Source organism: Citrus sinensis, chromosome 2, assembly GCF_022201045.2.
Source record: "Citrus sinensis cultivar Valencia sweet orange chromosome 2, DVS_A1.0, whole genome shotgun sequence".
Classification (NCBI taxonomy): Eukaryota; Viridiplantae; Streptophyta; class Magnoliopsida; order Sapindales; family Rutaceae; genus Citrus; species Citrus sinensis.
This window is the reverse complement of record NC_068557.1, coordinates 28,956,846-28,974,550: the sequence shown is the minus strand read 5'-3', so window position 1 is coordinate 28,974,550 and position 17,705 is coordinate 28,956,846. Positions and strand designations below refer to the sequence as shown.

At 33.2% G+C, this 17,705-nt stretch overlaps 2 protein-coding genes across 2 annotated transcripts; both read right to left on the bottom strand.

The window, feature by feature from the left end:
* Nucleotides 1–202: 202 nt before the first annotated feature.
* Nucleotides 203–3,657, bottom strand: LOC112497188 (cysteine-rich receptor-like protein kinase 44). Its single transcript, XM_025094879.2, has 7 exons — nt 2,719–3,657; nt 2,501–2,629; nt 2,214–2,347; nt 1,615–1,825; nt 1,024–1,261; nt 776–926; nt 203–680 (listed from the first exon to the last, which is right to left on the bottom strand). The coding sequence occupies exons 1-7, from the start codon at nt 3,482–3,484 to the stop codon at nt 330–332; spliced, it is 1,980 nt and encodes a 659-aa protein (XP_024950647.2). The 5' UTR covers nt 3,485–3,657; the 3' UTR covers nt 203–329.
* A 4,003-nt stretch (nt 3,658–7,660) lies between these two features.
* Nucleotides 7,661–11,076, bottom strand: LOC102621729 (cysteine-rich receptor-like protein kinase 44). The gene is made up of 7 exons (XM_025094880.2): nt 9,913–11,076; nt 9,696–9,812; nt 9,369–9,487; nt 9,069–9,279; nt 8,606–8,843; nt 8,275–8,425; nt 7,661–8,180 (listed from the first exon to the last, which is right to left on the bottom strand). Exons 1-7 carry the CDS (start codon nt 10,421–10,423, stop codon nt 7,833–7,835), a joined length of 1,695 nt encoding a protein of 564 aa, XP_024950648.2. The 5' UTR covers nt 10,424–11,076; the 3' UTR covers nt 7,661–7,832.
* Nucleotides 11,077–17,705: the final 6,629 nt, after the last annotated feature.

Below are 17,705 nucleotides of genomic sequence, written 5' to 3'. Positions count from 1 at the left end.
GGGTTTATGCTTTAAATCCTGCGCTAAATTGATTTGTGATCGTTTCTTCAAAGTTGAAATATTGAGAACATACGCGATTGATTGAATTTTTTTATATTTTTTTTTAATTTTATCTTATCTCATATTTTAACGACTTAAAGATCCCTCGCTAAAAATTACTCATTATCGCTAATATTTAATTTGTGAAGCAATAAAGAAAAGGAAATTCAAATGAAGGAAGATAATTTTAGAAAGCAAATAGGTATAGACAGAATAGATGGATGGTCTCCTCACAACAAACAATAATAACTGTAAATTAAAAAGCTTAAAAATGAGGCCAATTCACAATATCATCGAGGATACAGGTCGGTAATTGAAATTTCGTTGTTGCCTGACAATAGGAGATTTTCACAGCCGGGCTGATCGGTTTCCGTGATTCTTGAGTCGTGGGCTAGTGAGAATGACATGTCGGATTCAATGATGCTATCCATAAAAAATGCTGGTTCTGAAGGTACTGGAAGTGTGAGGGAGTAGCTATTAAGCATGAGAACAACAGAAGCCATTGTAGGCCTGCTGGCTACATTTTCTTGAACACATAATAATCCGATGTGAATGCATCTTATCATTTCAGTAATTGAACCACTACTCAATGTTGGATCTATGATATTCACTGTCGTTCCCTCCCTCCAATTTTTCCATGCCTGCAGGAATTCCACAAAATTATTAATCCCCAATTCAATCCTCTCTGTCGTGAATAACTGAAATGTTTCCGTTTTTATCTGTTTATACTACTTACAGAGCTTAAAAGATCTTCTACTGTCTCTCCATTTCGGAAACAATTATTTCGCTGACCGCTTATGATCTCGAGAACCAATACTCCAAAACTAAAAACATCTGATTTAACTGAATATTGTCCATGCATTGCATATTCTGGAGCCATATAGCCACTGCATTTTCAATTTAATTGGTAAGTCAATATTTGTCAAATCTAAACAGCATTTGCAATAATTATAGCATTATTAGCTTGTAGAGAGATGTACTTACTAGGTCCCTACAATTCTACTCGTATTGCCTTGAGTTTCATCCATCTCAAACAACCTGGCCATGCCGAAATCTGCTATTTTAGGGGTCATCTCTGCATCTAACAAAACATTACTAGTTTTGAGATCACGGTGAATAATCCGAAGACGAGAGTCTTCGTGAAGGTAAAGAAGCCCTCTAGCAATGCCTCCAATAATTTTGTATCGCCTTTCCCAATCTAATTGTGCCCGCCTAGTCGGATCTACACGTTCATGAAACTATATAATTCAATGTACTAAAATAATATTTAAACAATCAATAGGATTAATTTTATATTTATTAATGTCAAATTGAATACATATGATATCTATGAAGCATATATTGCTGCTTTAATTTGTGGTATAAAAAAGAAATATAACTATATATATAAGTCTTTGAAAGTCATCAATTACAATTTCCTGAGCTATCTCACTGCACTAAGTCCAGAGACTGGACCTTAGCCCAAGGATAGAGGGCATAAGGGATCCTGACTTTAATATGATCAGGATCTAGCTAAACGAAAAAGTAACATAAATTATACGTGTAAAATTGCATGCAGATTAAATGCAAGCATACCGAATATGAAGTGGTCCAGGCTTGTGTTAGGCACAAACTCATAAATAAGAAGTCTTTCATTTCCTTCCAAAGAAAAACCAAGCAACCTGACTAAATTACGATGTTGAAGATTGGCCACTAACAGGACCTCATTCTTAAATTCCAGATCTCCCTGTCCTGAATCCCTAGACAGCCTTTTCACAGCAATTTCTGCTCCATCATAAAGTCTACCCTGAAATCACAGCATAATAATATTGTCCGTAACTTGAGATTCAGGCATGGACTTTAACATTATATGCTTGGGACGAATTTGACCGATATATATAAAAATGTTCTAATCTGAAATTTTAAAATGCGGGATCATCCGGGAAACATATAAACTGTGCAGTTTTAAAACTTTCCTGAATTTTTTCCAAACTTTAACATCCTGAACCGGAAAACTATTATATATATATATATATATAAACAAACACCTCAATATAGTGTATTTTATTTGATAGTGTATTGAAATTTGAATAATCAGTCTTTCAGTTTGGTCCTTAGTATATTCAAAATAAGGATTTTCTTAATAAAAATGAACTATTTCTCTCTCTCTTTCTCTCTATATGTATTGTAATTACCTTGTAAACAGCCCCGAATCCTCCTTGTCCAAGCTTATTTGCATCGGAGAAGTTATCTGTTGCAACTCTAATTGTATTGAAGTCGAATTGTAAGGATTCTGCTCTATTAATTTCGTCCCCGGCGGCAGCTTCGCCTACCATGTATGGGAAAATTAGTGGGAGCGCACGCGCGCGCACATACACATACAGATATATTGCAAATTAACATGTAAAAAAGAGGAGTTTCTCTGGAAAATTTTTGGGTAATTGTTAAGTTAAATCTCCAAAATTGACACGTCTTCACTTACTTTTAACCTTAGAGTTATCCCTTGGCTTCCTTCTTCTTAAAAAGAAACAGATGAAGATAATAAGAATCACAAAACCAACTGTTGGAATAAGGATGATGATGACCGTTCGAGCTGTGTCACTACCGTTTCCTTCAAAACCAAAAGAAAAGCAGTTAAAAGTAAGTTGACTTAAATCAAAATGGGAATAAAAAATACATGTAAGTAAATATATAGTAGACCTTCAGCCGGTGGGGGTGGCGATGGTGGTGGTGAGTTGGCTGTTGGGTTGTAAAAACGCTCAGTCTCAAACCTGAAATTGCAGCTGGGTTTAAGAACTCTCCCTCCTATCTTCCCACTGCAACAATTTGGAATTTCTCCAATAGCCCTATCCAGGCAATCAGAGCACTGCAGCTCAGACAGATCAGGAGTACATTGTTCAAGTGCATATATCGTCCTAAAACTTGCTGTCGTATCTCCTGTTGCAAACTTTTTTTGAGAATTCCCAGATGCAGCTGTGCCTCGTAATCTCCTCAACAAATCCTGCAGCGCCTGGTTAAACAGGCTCACATCGTCCGTGACATTGTTCATATTCCACATGTAGTAAGTAGGTCCAGTTTCCAGCACACCGAAAATTGTTTTGTTCGAGTAGCGGAGCATACATTCAGCAGACCATATAATTGCTTGCTTTTGGTTGGGACAAACTCGCAAGATTTCCTGAGTTGCGTTTTCTAAGCAACCTCGACAAACATCGGTTGCAATATCTCCTCTACAAAGAGCAATGACGTTGACTTTGTCAGGTTCTTGGCCTGCAGACTCATTGTAGAACCCATAGTCTACGGCTGTATTAGAGGCGATGGACGATAAGACACTGTTAAGGTTTGTTTTATAGGGACTGTTACTTGTGTAATTACCAACGTCATTTGAACAGACGTTCTGGGCATTAATGGACACAGCAAGTATGAGGAAAGAGAAGAAGAAAACCAATCTTGAGCAGCCCTTCGCCATTGGAACACCCTTTAATTAGCCTCCGATCCCGTAAGATAAGAATTTATACAAAGCAAGACTGATGATAAAATGGAAAACTAATTATAAAGTGCGTGGTGATCAGCTAGCGACTACGTATTCAAAGCCTAAGAACTTTCCACGATGTGAAAGATGCATCTATGTTATTTGTATATATCAAGCTCGCTTCTTTCTACCTTATTAAACACAAAAACGTCATATATTTTAGTTTTTATATTCATCAAGTCTTGACCATGCAAGCGTATTGGACTTTTCAAATATATGTAAAAGAGAGCTGATGGGGACAGAAGTTGTTGAAGACAAGCAAGCTGATATGGACCGTGTCAATATCTTTTCCCTGCCAAACGCGGAGTTTTATTTATCCCATATTTATATACATTTTATTGAGATAATATTATTTTTTTAAAATAATTGAGATAATATCATTGGATTGGCTAATTGTTTATATTTTCATGAGGACATACTTTGTCTGTTCGTATCAAATAAATCCGTAGGTCGAAGAAAAATGGCCAAAGTTATTCACATGGTGTTGAATCTTGAGTTTTTGACCAATAGCATGCATGTAACTAAATTTTAATAGGGACTTCTGTTTATAAGGGATGGGCATTCTGTCCTTATTTGTGAAATTGTAAAAATTAGGAACCCCTGTGTTATTAACCCTTTTCTTTATTATATAATATGATTTATCATAGATTTTTAATTTAGCCAAAAGCAGGCGGCGTCTTAAACAATTTACGGGCCATTATCTTCTAGATGTAAGCTCCGCTGCACATGCTGGTGGGAGTATAAATTAACAACCGATACCGATCTCGGGAGCTGGATCTGATTGAAAGATAACATTATTGATATAAACTATTTATGCAAGTTTGAATTGGTCTATAATTAAATAAAAAAGTTTACCGAAATATCATAGGAACCATAAATTGGATTGTAAGCGTCCTAAATTGACCGCCCGCTTACTATAAAAATGCATAAATTTTCAATTAAATGACATTGTTGCGCCTGGTTAGCAGTTTATAAAATCTTTATAAAAAAAAATCATAAAATTTAGCAGTTTACTTACCCTAATATAATTTTAGAATTTGAAAGTCAATCGCACTGCATCTAGAATTCCACCTACTGAACAAGGTGGAAAGACAATTTAGGAATATCAATTGCATCTCAAGAATCATATTACTAGCTCGCCCTGGGTTAAACTAGAGCAGCATATATACCTTAGCTGCAACACCCGTTATTTGTTTCCTCTTTTACCCTTATTAAATTGGATAGGATAGTTATTATTGGTTGTTTGTGTGTGAGTAAAGCTTATCAATTTGTTTTAAATAAGTTACATAGATTATTAACTTTTATTAAAAAAGAAATTTTCTTAAAACTCACGTTTTCTTACTTTTTATTTTTTTAAAATATTTATTAATTACCAAAAGTATTTAAGAGAAAGTCGTCTTTTTAAGAGAAAGACGTCTTATATTTTCTACACCCTTACAAACCCAAGGAAAAAAAAAAAGAAAGAAACATAAGTTTTTGGAGAAGGAAAATAAAGTTTTATAACTTCTTTTCTTGGTCTTTACCTTAAGGTATTAAATATTTCTTTGACTTATATGAATTGTTTTTATTAATTATCTGCCTTTAATTACTTGTAGTATGATTTGGGTAATATATGTGTGTTTGTAATACTTTGATGATATGAACAGTGTGCATTCTTTGCTTCAAATCGTTTTCTTTATTTAGAATCACATGAATACGTTTATAAATCATGGAACTAGACATCCTAGGCTTTCCATTGATAGGTTTTGTGTTGAAATCCTCTGAGTATGCAAATTGTTATGATCTTTTTCGAAATTGGGTTACTGGTGCTGGAAAATTCCAATTTTCAGCAGCAGTTCTCACTTCTGGAAATTTTTCTGTAAGGTTACATCTTTAAAATTATGGCGATTTTTTTATCAACAGATCTATATCTCGCATAACTGGGTATTTAATTTCGTGATTTTATTCATTATAGTTAAATTATTAAAAATCATAACCTACGGCTGCTGCAGATCTGAAAACTATTTTCCAGAATTGCAGAAGCTGGAGCATGTAACAGTTTGAGCTAATTTATGAACATTATATGCCATGTTAGGATTTGATATGAAATTTCAATCTTTCTCTGTCTTTAAAAGCTAGAATCGCGATTTTTGGGCCTGTAAAATAAAAGATATGAATTTTTAAAATTATGTCATCAAATCTGGAATTTTTTTGGACATGTTAGATGTTCTCGGAAATAAAACGCTTTTAAAATAGTTTAAGGTGTCAAAATATTGAATTTTAATATATGCTTTTTGAATGTGTTTATTGTAATTAGAAAGAGAAATGGATTATTTCGAGTACTAGAGACTATTTTATGAATTTCCTAAGTGGTAAAAGGTATGTTTTGGTCAATGCTGGACAATTTTGTTACTTTGGTGAAATGTCAATATTTTGATTTGATTTTCACTTGTGTTGATTTTTGTGAAATTTTGTATGCAATGCTATGCATGTTTACAGTACCTCTATAAATTTTCATAGTAATCTGATATGTGTATAGGTTATTAAAAATCAGCATGTGCAAGATACTCATATTTATGTTTAGAATATGTATAAGTATTGAGCTAGTATAAGTGCCTATCATTTAAGGATGATTGAGATTATATTTAAAGTTAGAGAAAATATTGATAAGGATATTTTTATGATGATTATAGGACATGAGTGAGCTCGTTGGTTTGTTCTTGAGGTATTGAGTTGATTGCTGCGGATCGAGATAAGTAAATTCATGCATGATGTGCTTTATAATAAATGCAGTTTATGTTATGAAATTATGTTTAAATGAAAATTTTTACAAAACTGATTTCTAAAATATTTAAAAGAATTTTGTAAAATAAAAACAATTTTAAATGAATTTATAAAAAGGTATTTTAAAATGATTTTTTCTTAAGAAATTAGTTTTCTTAAATAAAATTTTTCTTAAAGAATTTTCTAACAGAATTAAATGATCAAAGAAAGGTTTTTAAATGTTTTAAGAGACTTTAAATGCTATTTATGAAAGGATGTAAGATGGATTCAAAAATGTTTTGGCTCACAGTTTGTAGTAATGTATGTGATGCTAATGTTATGATGTGATGTAATGCTATGGCCACCTTACTAGTATGATGATGATCTTGTGCGCAATGATGTTATGAACATTGCGGGGTATAATATCCCGAATGAGGAATAATGCGGGATATAGTACCCTAAATGATGAATGATGATGACTACGAGGTATGACCTACCAAATATTTATGTTTTAATGTTTTTATAAATATTTTAATGTTTTTAATGCTCTTACACCAATCCATCCCTTATGCTAAATGAAAATGTTATTATAAGATGATATTAAATTGTTTAAAGGTATAATGAAAAAGGTTTTCAAATATTGTGCATGGATTTGCTTACTGAGTTGACGGCTCACCTCTCGTCTCCAATATTTTGCAGATTGATTAGAGATGTGGCTTGGGTACTTAGGTGAAGATTTTTTTTTTAGTGTATCTTTGGAGTTGCTTTAAAAATTAAATTTGGCAAGACTTTTTATTTTGGATTAGAGACTTTTCTTTGGAGACTTTATCTCAGATGTTTTATGTAAGGATTCAGTTGAAATATGAATAATGATTGCTTATCTTGAAGTTTATTAATAAACATAAATGATGTGAGGTTTCATTTCAATTTTATCCTTGTGCTTTCGTGGGTAAATTTTTGGGGTGTTACATTAGCTGACGGACTTGTTAATTTGACAATTATATTCTTTGAAATTCTTTTGATAACGTTGAAACAGAAAGAGAAAGAGAAACAAATTTTATATATGAAAGTTTACTACATGCTAAAGAAAACAGTAGTGCACTAATTTGGTAAACCGGCAATAGATATCACAACAAAAACGGGTTCAACACATCTTATTTGCCTTATTCTTTAAAAATATTGTTACCTCCTAATCATTGCATCGCCTTGTTATATGTTGTACATCTGAGAACCTCTGGTCAAAATTTGCCTGTCCTATTCGTTATGCGGCGGCTATCTTAAGTTTCAAATTCATTTAATGGAATCGGAACTGCTCTGCGGTTGGACGAGGGAGATCAAAAGACTCAAAACACATAAACATTAAACAACAAATAAGTCAATGATATATAAATTTCAGGGTTTATTTGTATTTCTTTTCCCATCAGGAAGATAATGATTGTTGGCAGTTCCCAATGCGTTTGCCCTGTCTGTGGTAACAGTGTACTTTGGAGTACAAATAAATAGCAGCACAAAAATGATGAATAATTTCATCTCATTAATAACACTATCTAGGAGACAGCTCGGTGATTGAAGCTTCATTTTTTGATAATGGGACATTTCCAATTCCGTGTCCACCGGATTCAGTTGATCCGGTGATGACGTCTAAAGGTGATGACGTCTCTGGAATGACCGAACACTTCATAAAAAATGCAGGTTTTGATGGTGCTGGTAGAGTAACAGTGTCTCCATTAAGCATGTTAACAACTGAAGCCATGCCTGGTCTATTTGATACATTCTCCTGAACGCATAGCAACCCAATGTGGATGCATTTCATCATTTCACTTGTTGAGCCACCCCTCATGGTTGGATCCATCGGATTTAAAGCTGCCCCTTCATTCCAGTTTCTCCATGCCTGCATACAACAAAGTACATATGCCATTTTATGCGCAATTCTAGTTCAAAGCCAATGGAAATTTGAGAAATACTGCCATTCATTTTGGATTTACATAGGTTAGAAGATCCTCTGTTTCCTCTTCAGTGCCAAAACTACTTCTCTTCTGACCACTCACAATTTCCAAAACCAGAACCCCAAAGCTAAAGATGTCTGACTTTACTGAGAAGCGCCCATGCATCACATACTCTGGAGCCATATACCCACTGCATATAATAATCAGAGAAGTCTATTTTAATTTTCATTGATTGAGATAATTGAGCTCTTCAATCCAAGTTAGAAATCTTTCAATTATCAAGAAGCGTATATGTAGTAATATAAGACATCTAGAAAATGAAATCTACCAGGAGGATTGTGTTATAATGTATCCTTTTTACAGAACTTACAAGGTCCCCACGACTCTGTTTGTATCACTATGGGTTTGATCCATTTCGAATAATCTTGCCATGCCAAAATCTGAAATTTTAGGATTCATCTCTGAGTCTAACAGAATGTTGCTAGCTTTGAGATCACGGTGAATAATCCGAAGTCTAGAATCTTCATGAAGGTAAAGAAGCCCTCGAGCAATGCCTTCGATTATTTTGTAACGCTTTTCCCAGGTCATATGTTCACGGTTTATTGGATCTACAGAGTGTGTTAGAAGAGTATGGAAGAGTGAGTAGTTACAGAATTATAGATTCACACTACGTCATTGCATATGCACATCTGTAAATCTGGATCATTGAGATTGCTGAGAAGGTCAGAAATGTTTTTGTACGATACAAAAAGTTGCAGCTAAATCTTGTAGAAGTGCTTTCAGAATAGAATGACTAGAAATTCATTCTAAACTATAAAGAAGCGTAAACATACCGAATATGAAGTGATCAAGGCTGGCATTAGGCACAAACTCGTAGACTAAAATCCTTTCTTTGCGTTCCAAACAAAAGCCTAGGAGCCTCACTAAATTCCTGTGCTGAAGCCTGGCCAGCAATAGGACCTCATTCTTAAACTCTATTTCTCCTTGTTTAGAATTCTTAGACAGTCTCTTCACAGCTATTGTTTCCCCATTCGAAAGCATTCCCTGTTGGAAATCAATAAGAGTTTTCGCCACTTATTAAGGAAATCATAGTTTTGGATTAAACAATGTATCTATGTACATGTACTTCTTACCTTGTACACAGCACCAAATCCACCTTGCCCAAGCTTATTAGCATCAGAGAAGTTATCTGTTGCAACTCTTATGGTTTCAAAGTCGAACTGCAATGACTTTGCAATGGTTTCTTCCACATCTTTACAAAAGCAATGTTTCAACCATAAGGAAAAGAGTAAAAGTTAAGTCTGAAAGCATAAGAGCTACAACTAGAAGAAGGAAAAAAAGGGGGGGGGGGGGGGGAAGCAATTGTACTGAAGAAGTTTCTAATGAAAAATCAAAATTCAGAAGACTGTTAAAAACAAGGAAATCTATCTCAGGGTTTGCCCTGTCCTATGTGAACTTACTTTCATCTTCCAACTTTAATTTCCTCACTCTCAAAAAGATGCAGATGCCTGTAATAAGTATCACAGAAGCGACAACCGAGACAATGACAGTTATAAGTATAGTGTGGTTCTTTTTTCCTGCAGTTTTCAAAAGTTTTGTCTGATTAAAATCCTGTTGGGTAACCAAAATTGGATTAAGTTTAGAAATATCAAGAGGGCAAGTTTAAGAGGAACTCACTGGGTGGTGGTTCCGGTGTTACTGGATCAGGGGAGCCCGGTGGTCCTGCAATCGAAGGCTTGAAGAATTTGTTAGTCTCATATCTAAAACTACAGCTTGGGTTAATGACTCTTCCCCCTTGTCTTCTATCACAACATTTTGACATTAGTTTAGTAGTATCATGCAGGCATTCCTTGCAATCAGCTTCGGATAGGTCAGGCGTACACTGCACAAGTGCATACATTGTTACAATGTCCGAAACTGCTTCTTTTCCGGTGGCATACTTATTTGGAGAAGGACGGGCTGCAGCTTCACTAAATAGCCTTTCCAACAACCTCTGCCGCGTCTGATTGAACTCAATTAGATTTTCCGAGATGTTACTTTCAGCATAAACGAAAAAATAAGGTGCATTTTCCATTAAGCCAAATATGTCGTAGTTAGCATAACGCAGCATACAATTATTGTACCCTCTATCATCATATCCTCCGATTAGCATAACGCAGCATACAATTATTGTACCCTCTATCATCATATCCTCCGATGGCCGTGACTTTGTTGGGACATAAAGACGTCAGATTTTTTCTCGCCACATTTATACAATCACGACAACTGCTAGGCTCCATGTCCGGTCTACAAAGTGCAATCGCGTAAACTTTATCAGGATTTTGGCCATAGGAGACATTGTAAAATCCATAGTTTATCCGAGTGTTTTCCGTGAGAGAATTGAGTAGGCGATTGAGATTTGCCTCGTAAGTACTGTTGGTGATGTAGTTACCGTTGTTGATATAACAGTCATGGTACTGAAGTTCTAGCTGGGCAATTGTGAGAGCAAAATAGTGTATTACAAAGAGAAAAACATAGATACGCAATCTGGAAGAGGCCATAAGTTAGAGAACTTGTGACACAGAAAAATTAACCTCAGACCTCCAGCTTTGACCCGAACGCACTAGCCCCTGCTCGAGTATTTCCACCAACTTTGTCATGTTATCACCAATAAGCAACGAACATTACTTCTTTCTTTTCAGAGAAAATATTTATGGGAAATTTCCATTTGCAAGAGTAGAAGTGACGAAGAAGGAAATCATTGTTTTCTTTTCTTTTTTTTTGAAGGTTTTACCTTGAAGTCTTGACGTAGAATAGTATGGATTGGTGTAAGAGTTTCATTTTGTGGCTCCAGAAAGGATGAGAAGGCGACGGGTGCCAAAAGTCCAAGAGATAAAGATAGCGCGTGTTACGGTGTTAGTGTCTTTCCACACGACTGTTAAGCACTCAGATAATGGAAGACGTGTACCGAACCAAACCGTAGAATTTGGTCAATTTGGAGGCCTCTGCTCTGACGCTCGGTCGTCCATCTTTTTCTCTCTATATTTATTTTTAAACTAATCAGAAAATGGGAAATTTAAATGAAGAAGGATTTCTTTATTAAGTTTCGCTAAGGTTGCTTTAGCATCAATTTAATATTAATATTTTATAAAATGTCAAATTTCCAAAATAGTACTTTTAACTTCAATTTCTTTTTATTTGATAAGAAATTTCTTTGTTTCTAAATTATGTACGAAAACTACTTTATTAGCATGATTATCAATCATCAATTAAACGAACAAAATATATTTATAACATGATACTTCTGAAATTTTGTGTTGATAAATTTGTATCATTTTTTATTATGTATCATAATTATTGGATTTCATGTAAAATATTAGATTTTAGGTCATAAAAGTAAATTTATTAGATGCACTAATATATGTTTCTTGTGTCAATTTGATTATAGAGAAATTATCATTACACCACCTCTTTTTTACCTTATATTCATCCAATCATTACAAATTTTAACATATTCTTTGCACCATATATATTTTTTAAATTTGTATCAATTAATTACTTTTGCACTAACACCGTTAAATAATTTAAATAAAATAAAAATTTCACCCATAAATAAATTAAAAGATTATTTTATTTATAAAAAATTTAATATATAAAAAATTATAATAAAAATACTCCTAAATTTAATAAAAATAAATCTTAAAATTATAAAAATAATTGTAGCATTTATTTTTAATAAATAAATTCAAGTATTTTAATAAAATTTTGAAAATTTATAATTTCTAATAAATAAATTCGTTATTTTTATTAAAATTTTGTAAAATTAAAGTTTTTAATAAAATTAATTGTTAAAATTTTGTAAAATCTAAATTTAATAAAAATCAATTGTTCTATTTGGGATCTATTTTTTTATTAAATTTAGGAGTATTTTTATAATTATAAATCTTTTATTTTTCAAAGTTTTTATAGGATAAAATGATCTTTTAAATTATTTAAGCGTAAAATTATCATTAATTTAAATTATTTAACGGTCTTAGTGCAAAAGTGACTAATTGATAAAATTTAAAAAGAAATATGGTGCAAAGAACATGTTAGAATTTTGTGATGGTTGAATGAATATAAGGTAAAAGAGAGGTGGTGTAATGATAATTTCTCTTGATTATATTATGTTATAAGGGCAAAATAGTCAAAATAAAGTAATCTTAAATTTTTTTATCATTACGTACAGTTCAAAGATTGTCAAAAGTCCTAAGCCCAAAAAACAAGAAAAAAGAGAAAAATTGTGGGAAGCATTTAATTAATTCATTAACCAAAGTGCCTTTTTACTTATATTTTCTGAAAATAATTCGAATTTATTATAATTATTTTTAGAAAACGTGGCGGATTTTGAAATAAGAAAAAAAGTGAGGTTTAAAAATCTCCACGTAATTAATTATCAAGATATGGAAAAACTATTTTGTACTTTTATTATATCACGTAGAATTAAAACTTTATACTTTTGGTAAATAGGTGAGAGAAACAAGTTGAAAGACATTGGAAAAGAACAACAGTTTGATCCCACGTCTACGTATTATAGGATTTAAATTAGTTTAAGCTTTAAGTATAATTAAATATTTAAATTTAAATGATATTTTTATTTTTTATCAGATTCTCCAATAATAAATATTAAGTTATTTATTTTTAACTTAAAAAGACTGAAAATTTTGTATATATCCTTTTTACATTTGTGCCCTCAAAGTTTTAAATGTTAAGTATATGACAAATATCTCAAAGAATATAAATAAGATAGTGTTTTATTATAATATAAATTATGCTCAAGTAAATACCATCCCTTAATATTCTAAGTTAGAACATTTTAATCATTTTTATTATAGTTTATGATGTATTATATAAAAATATTCATTAAAGATTTTAAAAGTAAATAATGTAAATTTAAAGAATATAAAAGATAAAAGTCATAACAATATACTAGTTAGTAAGTTTAAATACAGATGATAATAAATCAATTTGATAGGGATATTTGAAAGAATGTCTTTTAATAATGTCACTTAGACTTTTTAAAAAAGATAAAAAAAAAACTTAATCACTAAAAATTTAATTTACATTAAGCTAAAAAATAAACTTAACTAACAAAATTAAGTCTACAGACATTTTCCAAGTCTTCCAAGTCTACAGATATTAATCACTAAAAATTTAGTTGGGATATTTGAAAGAATGTATGGTGACGGTGTTGCGATGAGCCTCAATAGAATGGGTGATTTTATAGAATGACAAGAATTCAATATATTTTTTGTTTCCATTTCGCATTATGATAATGTGTAACGGTGGAGATATCTTCATCCTATGACTTCTATATGTGCATCCGTAGTCTATCCCATTTAAAAATATGTATATACTAAAAATTCATATTATTTTTTAAAATTTAAAATAAAGAAGATATCTAAATAATTAATAAATCAAATCATTTTCTTTATATTAATCTCTTGATTATTATCACTGAATTTGTTTTAATATAATTTTTATATGATTATTTTACCTTTATAACATTAAATAACTAAACTCAAAAGACGTACTTTGTACAATAATTTTAAATAATTAATGGAGATTTAATAGATTAAATTCATATTTATTACTTAATGGGCTAATTATTCATATTTATTCTTTATTTAAAACTATTAAAAATAACGTGAATTTTTATGATTACTTAATAAAAATTAATCTCACACACTTCTACATCAACCAAGACCTAATACAATATGACAATTACTGATGATGTCATAATAAAGATTAAAAATTCTCTAATGAATTGGGATTTTGTGAGTTTTTAAAAATCTTAAGCCCCTTTAAAAAAAATAAATAAATCGTATGACGCGTACTCATTAGTGATGGTATATGACTAGGATTATATTAAGCATTCTTAATCTTTTAGCCATCAATCAGTCACCTAATTTTAATGTTTATAAGAATGACTCAAATAATTGTCCCATTGTTACCTTTAATTCATGACTACAAGGGGTTCCAGATTTTGTAAAGCTTTCTTTGTACTAAACAAAATTCTTCCAACTGAGAAAATGAGAGATAAATGAAGAAAATAGCTTGTACTGCTTTTGTAAAACCCGTCGAGCATTTGTAGTAAGCATGATACCTTTTATAACTTGCAGAGCTGCAGGCAGTCGATCGAGTGATGAAGCAGAAATTTAGAAAGGAAAAAAAAAAAAAACATATATATATAGAAGAAACACCAAATGTTAAAAAATTGGTGGCCCATTTCTAACCCGTAACGTTTGTTCATATAACGGCCCTTGCTCAATAATGCAATAAAACATATCAAAATAGATCCAATAATATGTGACGGTCCTATCATTTCTTTATGGGCTGGTGACCCTACAGTAAAATGGCACACTACGCGGCCCAATGCTCCTCACTCAACCAAGCAAGAATATACGTTATCATAAGGGAGACTATTACGGGCAATTATTTGGGAAATCTATTAAATATAATAAATTGTGTCAACTTATCAAATTTTTTTTGGGAAGCCAACAGCTGATGACAGGTTGATCCAAATTAAGATTTATTAAGAAAGTGGTCCGGCTAATTAACGAATGGGACAAATGACTACCATGAAGTCACTTTCTAACCACAATGTTGATCACCCAGCTTCTAACATAAGCTTGCTGATGACCAAGACGAGCATAAATTTGATTTGAATGTGTTAATAATACGCACCGTGATTTGTATAAAATTTTAACATGTGAAACCCGAGAGCTTCTGGGTTTGGGAAATTTACGAAAATAACCATTAAAATTTTATTATTTTCGTAAATAATCCTGTTAACTTTTTTCTATCAACATTAGCCAAACACAAGCCTTTCTTCCCAAATTACCCTTCTTTACAGAACAAAACCACCATTGTTTCTCCCATGTCGCCAAACCAAAAGCAGCTTGTCACTCTTGAATCATCAGCCAACGGCGACCGCAGAAGACAACGATAAAAGTGATATTCGATCATACTCTATACAGATCCAACACAAATCGACCGGTATGAATTATTTTCTGAACTTATTTAACTGAGTCGGGTCAATCTGAATCTGCCGACAGGCTAATGTCGCAATAAAAATAGGTGCGACAGGGTGCCTGTCGCACCTTGCTTGGAGCGACAGGCGCCTGTCGCACCAAGATTCGGGCGACAGGTTGCCTGTCGCACCCACCCTGGAGATTCATTAAAACTGTATTATTTTAATAGGACCAAAATAATTTTTTTTTTATAATTTCAGGCTTAATGGATTCAGTTGTACTTGAATTATGTTACGATGGTTGGTGGGAGACATTAGAGAATGGCCGTATGGAGTACGTGAATGGTAAAAATCGAGCTTTTTTGGTTGGAAAAAATTATTTGTTTGATCAGTTATTGGCAAGAGTATACGAGGTGTTACAAATAAATATTAATGATTATAGTATCACAATGAAGACAACTTTGAGGTCTAGTAACACATTATATCGTATATGTGCAATGCCCATGGATATATGTGATGATGAAATGGTGAGGGTTGTGTTGCATATGGCATCTGACGTAGCTAATGTTGGATGCATTCCTATATTCGTGACCACATCACCTCGAGTTCCGAGCGAAGGTATTGAGCCACATGTCGATACAGAAACTTCGTTTAGAGCAAATATATCTGGCCCCGATAATGATGAAGAGGTGTTGCCGAGGACAATATCGCTGCAGCAATATTACTCTCCAATCCACGACAATTATGACAACATTGATGATAATGGCGTTACGTTACAGGATATTGGAGCAACGATATTTCCAATAACAACGTTGTTGGAGCAACGATATTCTCCGTATCACAACAATGATTTTCAGGACAATGATGATTTTAATTATGAGACAGAGGGGGATAATGTTTGTGCAGAACCTTCTAATAATACGAGGCGGGGCACTCGTTTCAATAATGATGGTGATGATGGAGGAGCCGGTCCTTCGAATGTTCCGTCGTTTCAGCATGAAGATGAGTGTGAAGACAATACTCCTGTGAATAACAGAGGCAATAGACCTATTCCTTCTATGGTTCGATCGAGAAGGAGAATTGACCCCCTTACAAGTCTTGCTCCAACTTTAACTTCGAACATGGTTGCTCCAAGCTTTGTTAGCAGTTGTGACTCAGATGATATAAGCGTGGGTAAGCTATTTGCTGAGAAGAATGAGCTTATATTACAACTACGCAAGGTGGCCTTTAGAGATAAGTTTGATTTCAAGATTGCACGGTCTACTACGACACGTTTCGAGGCTCCCTGTTGTTCAGAATCATGTAAATGGCGTATTCGAGCAACTAGAAGTTTGAACGAGCAACCATGTCGTCATGATCGTCATGCTCGTCTGATTGCCTTGTAACCGACGGCATCGCGTTGATCGAGGGTTGGTGCTGTATAAAGTATCATTTAAAATTAGTAAATGAAAAGCCAAAAATTTCGATCACCAAATTTTTAGTACTTAGAGTATACCGACCTTATGAACCCAGTCTGGAATGCTTGGCAAGTAATTCTTCACAGAGAGCCAATATTGTCTGCTACTCTCCTTTGAATTTGGCTCAAGAGTTTGTAAAACGTCCCCCTGCCATAAATTCAATTGAAAATTTTAAGTAAGTATACCTAACTTAAATTTAGTAAAGTTAAAAAAATAAGTAATACATATTACTTACAAGACGAGATTCGTCGTTGAAGAACGAATAAACCTCCGCAAAGTTGATTCTTGAAGACGCCATGGGCTTCCATTGCAGAATGCGGGGAATCTTATTCTTCGTTTTGACGACCCATGTTGATGGCAACCCTCCGATTGCTTCGTAAATCCAAGCCTACAACAACCAAAGTGAAAAATCAAATAAAACAACTATCAAATATTTAATACTATAAAACTTATTAATAAACAACAAAAAAAAAGCACTTGAACCCCAGACGTAAAGCCGTAAAGATTGTATTTTTCAATATTATGATCTGGATTTTTCAACCGAGTCTTCTTAAATTTCTCGTCTTTCTCGAACAGTGCATTGTCAAGACTCTCGTAAACCATTTCCCATGACAATAGACCCCATGGACGTTTTCGGAAGTACTGTATATCATCAACTTGGTCAAGCCAATCGAAATTAATTTGACAGTGATTTTTTCTTACATTTAGTACTCTGTCCGCAAAATAAAACAGCACAATCTTTAAAGCGTCCATATCGTCAATTTCCTCGAATTTCAACTCCTTAAATATTGCATCGAATTGCTTCACATTAATCTTACGATGCACACCACCAAAATACGTATTCCGTAGCCTCTGCTCCATTTCATCATTTTTTTCATTAGTATCAACACCAAATGAAAGTCCAGTAACCAAGCACCATTCGACAATTGACAAGCGAATCAAATGCTTACCAATTTGAAACCATAACTGATCCTCACGGCTATCTTCTTCATGGGCCACTTGCCGCAGTAAAAGATTGTGCA

What these genes read in the sequence shown, in the direction of transcription:
- LOC112497188 (XM_025094879.2), bottom strand. Translation starts at nt 3,484, where the DNA reads ATGGCGAAGGGCTGCTCAAGATTGGTTTTCTTCTTCTCTTTCCTCATA. An exon ending in GGATAACTCTAAGGTTAAAA is followed by an intron (nt 2,348 to 2,500) that starts GTAAGTGAAGAC and finishes CATACATGGTAG; the next exon opens with GCGAAGCTGCCGCCGGGGAC. An exon ending in TAGAAGATCTTTTAAGCTCT is followed by an intron (nt 681 to 775) that starts GTAAGTAGTATA and finishes GAATTCCTGCAG; the next exon opens with GCATGGAAAAATTGGAGGGA.
- LOC102621729 (XM_025094880.2), bottom strand. Translation starts at nt 10,423, where the DNA reads ATGATGATAGAGGGTACAATAATTGTATGCTGCGTTATGCTAATCGGA. An exon ending in CCTTGATCACTTCATATTCG is followed by an intron (nt 8,844 to 9,068) that starts GTATGTTTACGC and finishes CACACTCTGTAG; the next exon opens with ATCCAATAAACCGTGAACAT. An exon ending in CAGAGGATCTTCTAACCTAT is followed by an intron (nt 8,181 to 8,274) that starts GTAAATCCAAAA and finishes TGTTGTATGCAG; the next exon opens with GCATGGAGAAACTGGAATGA.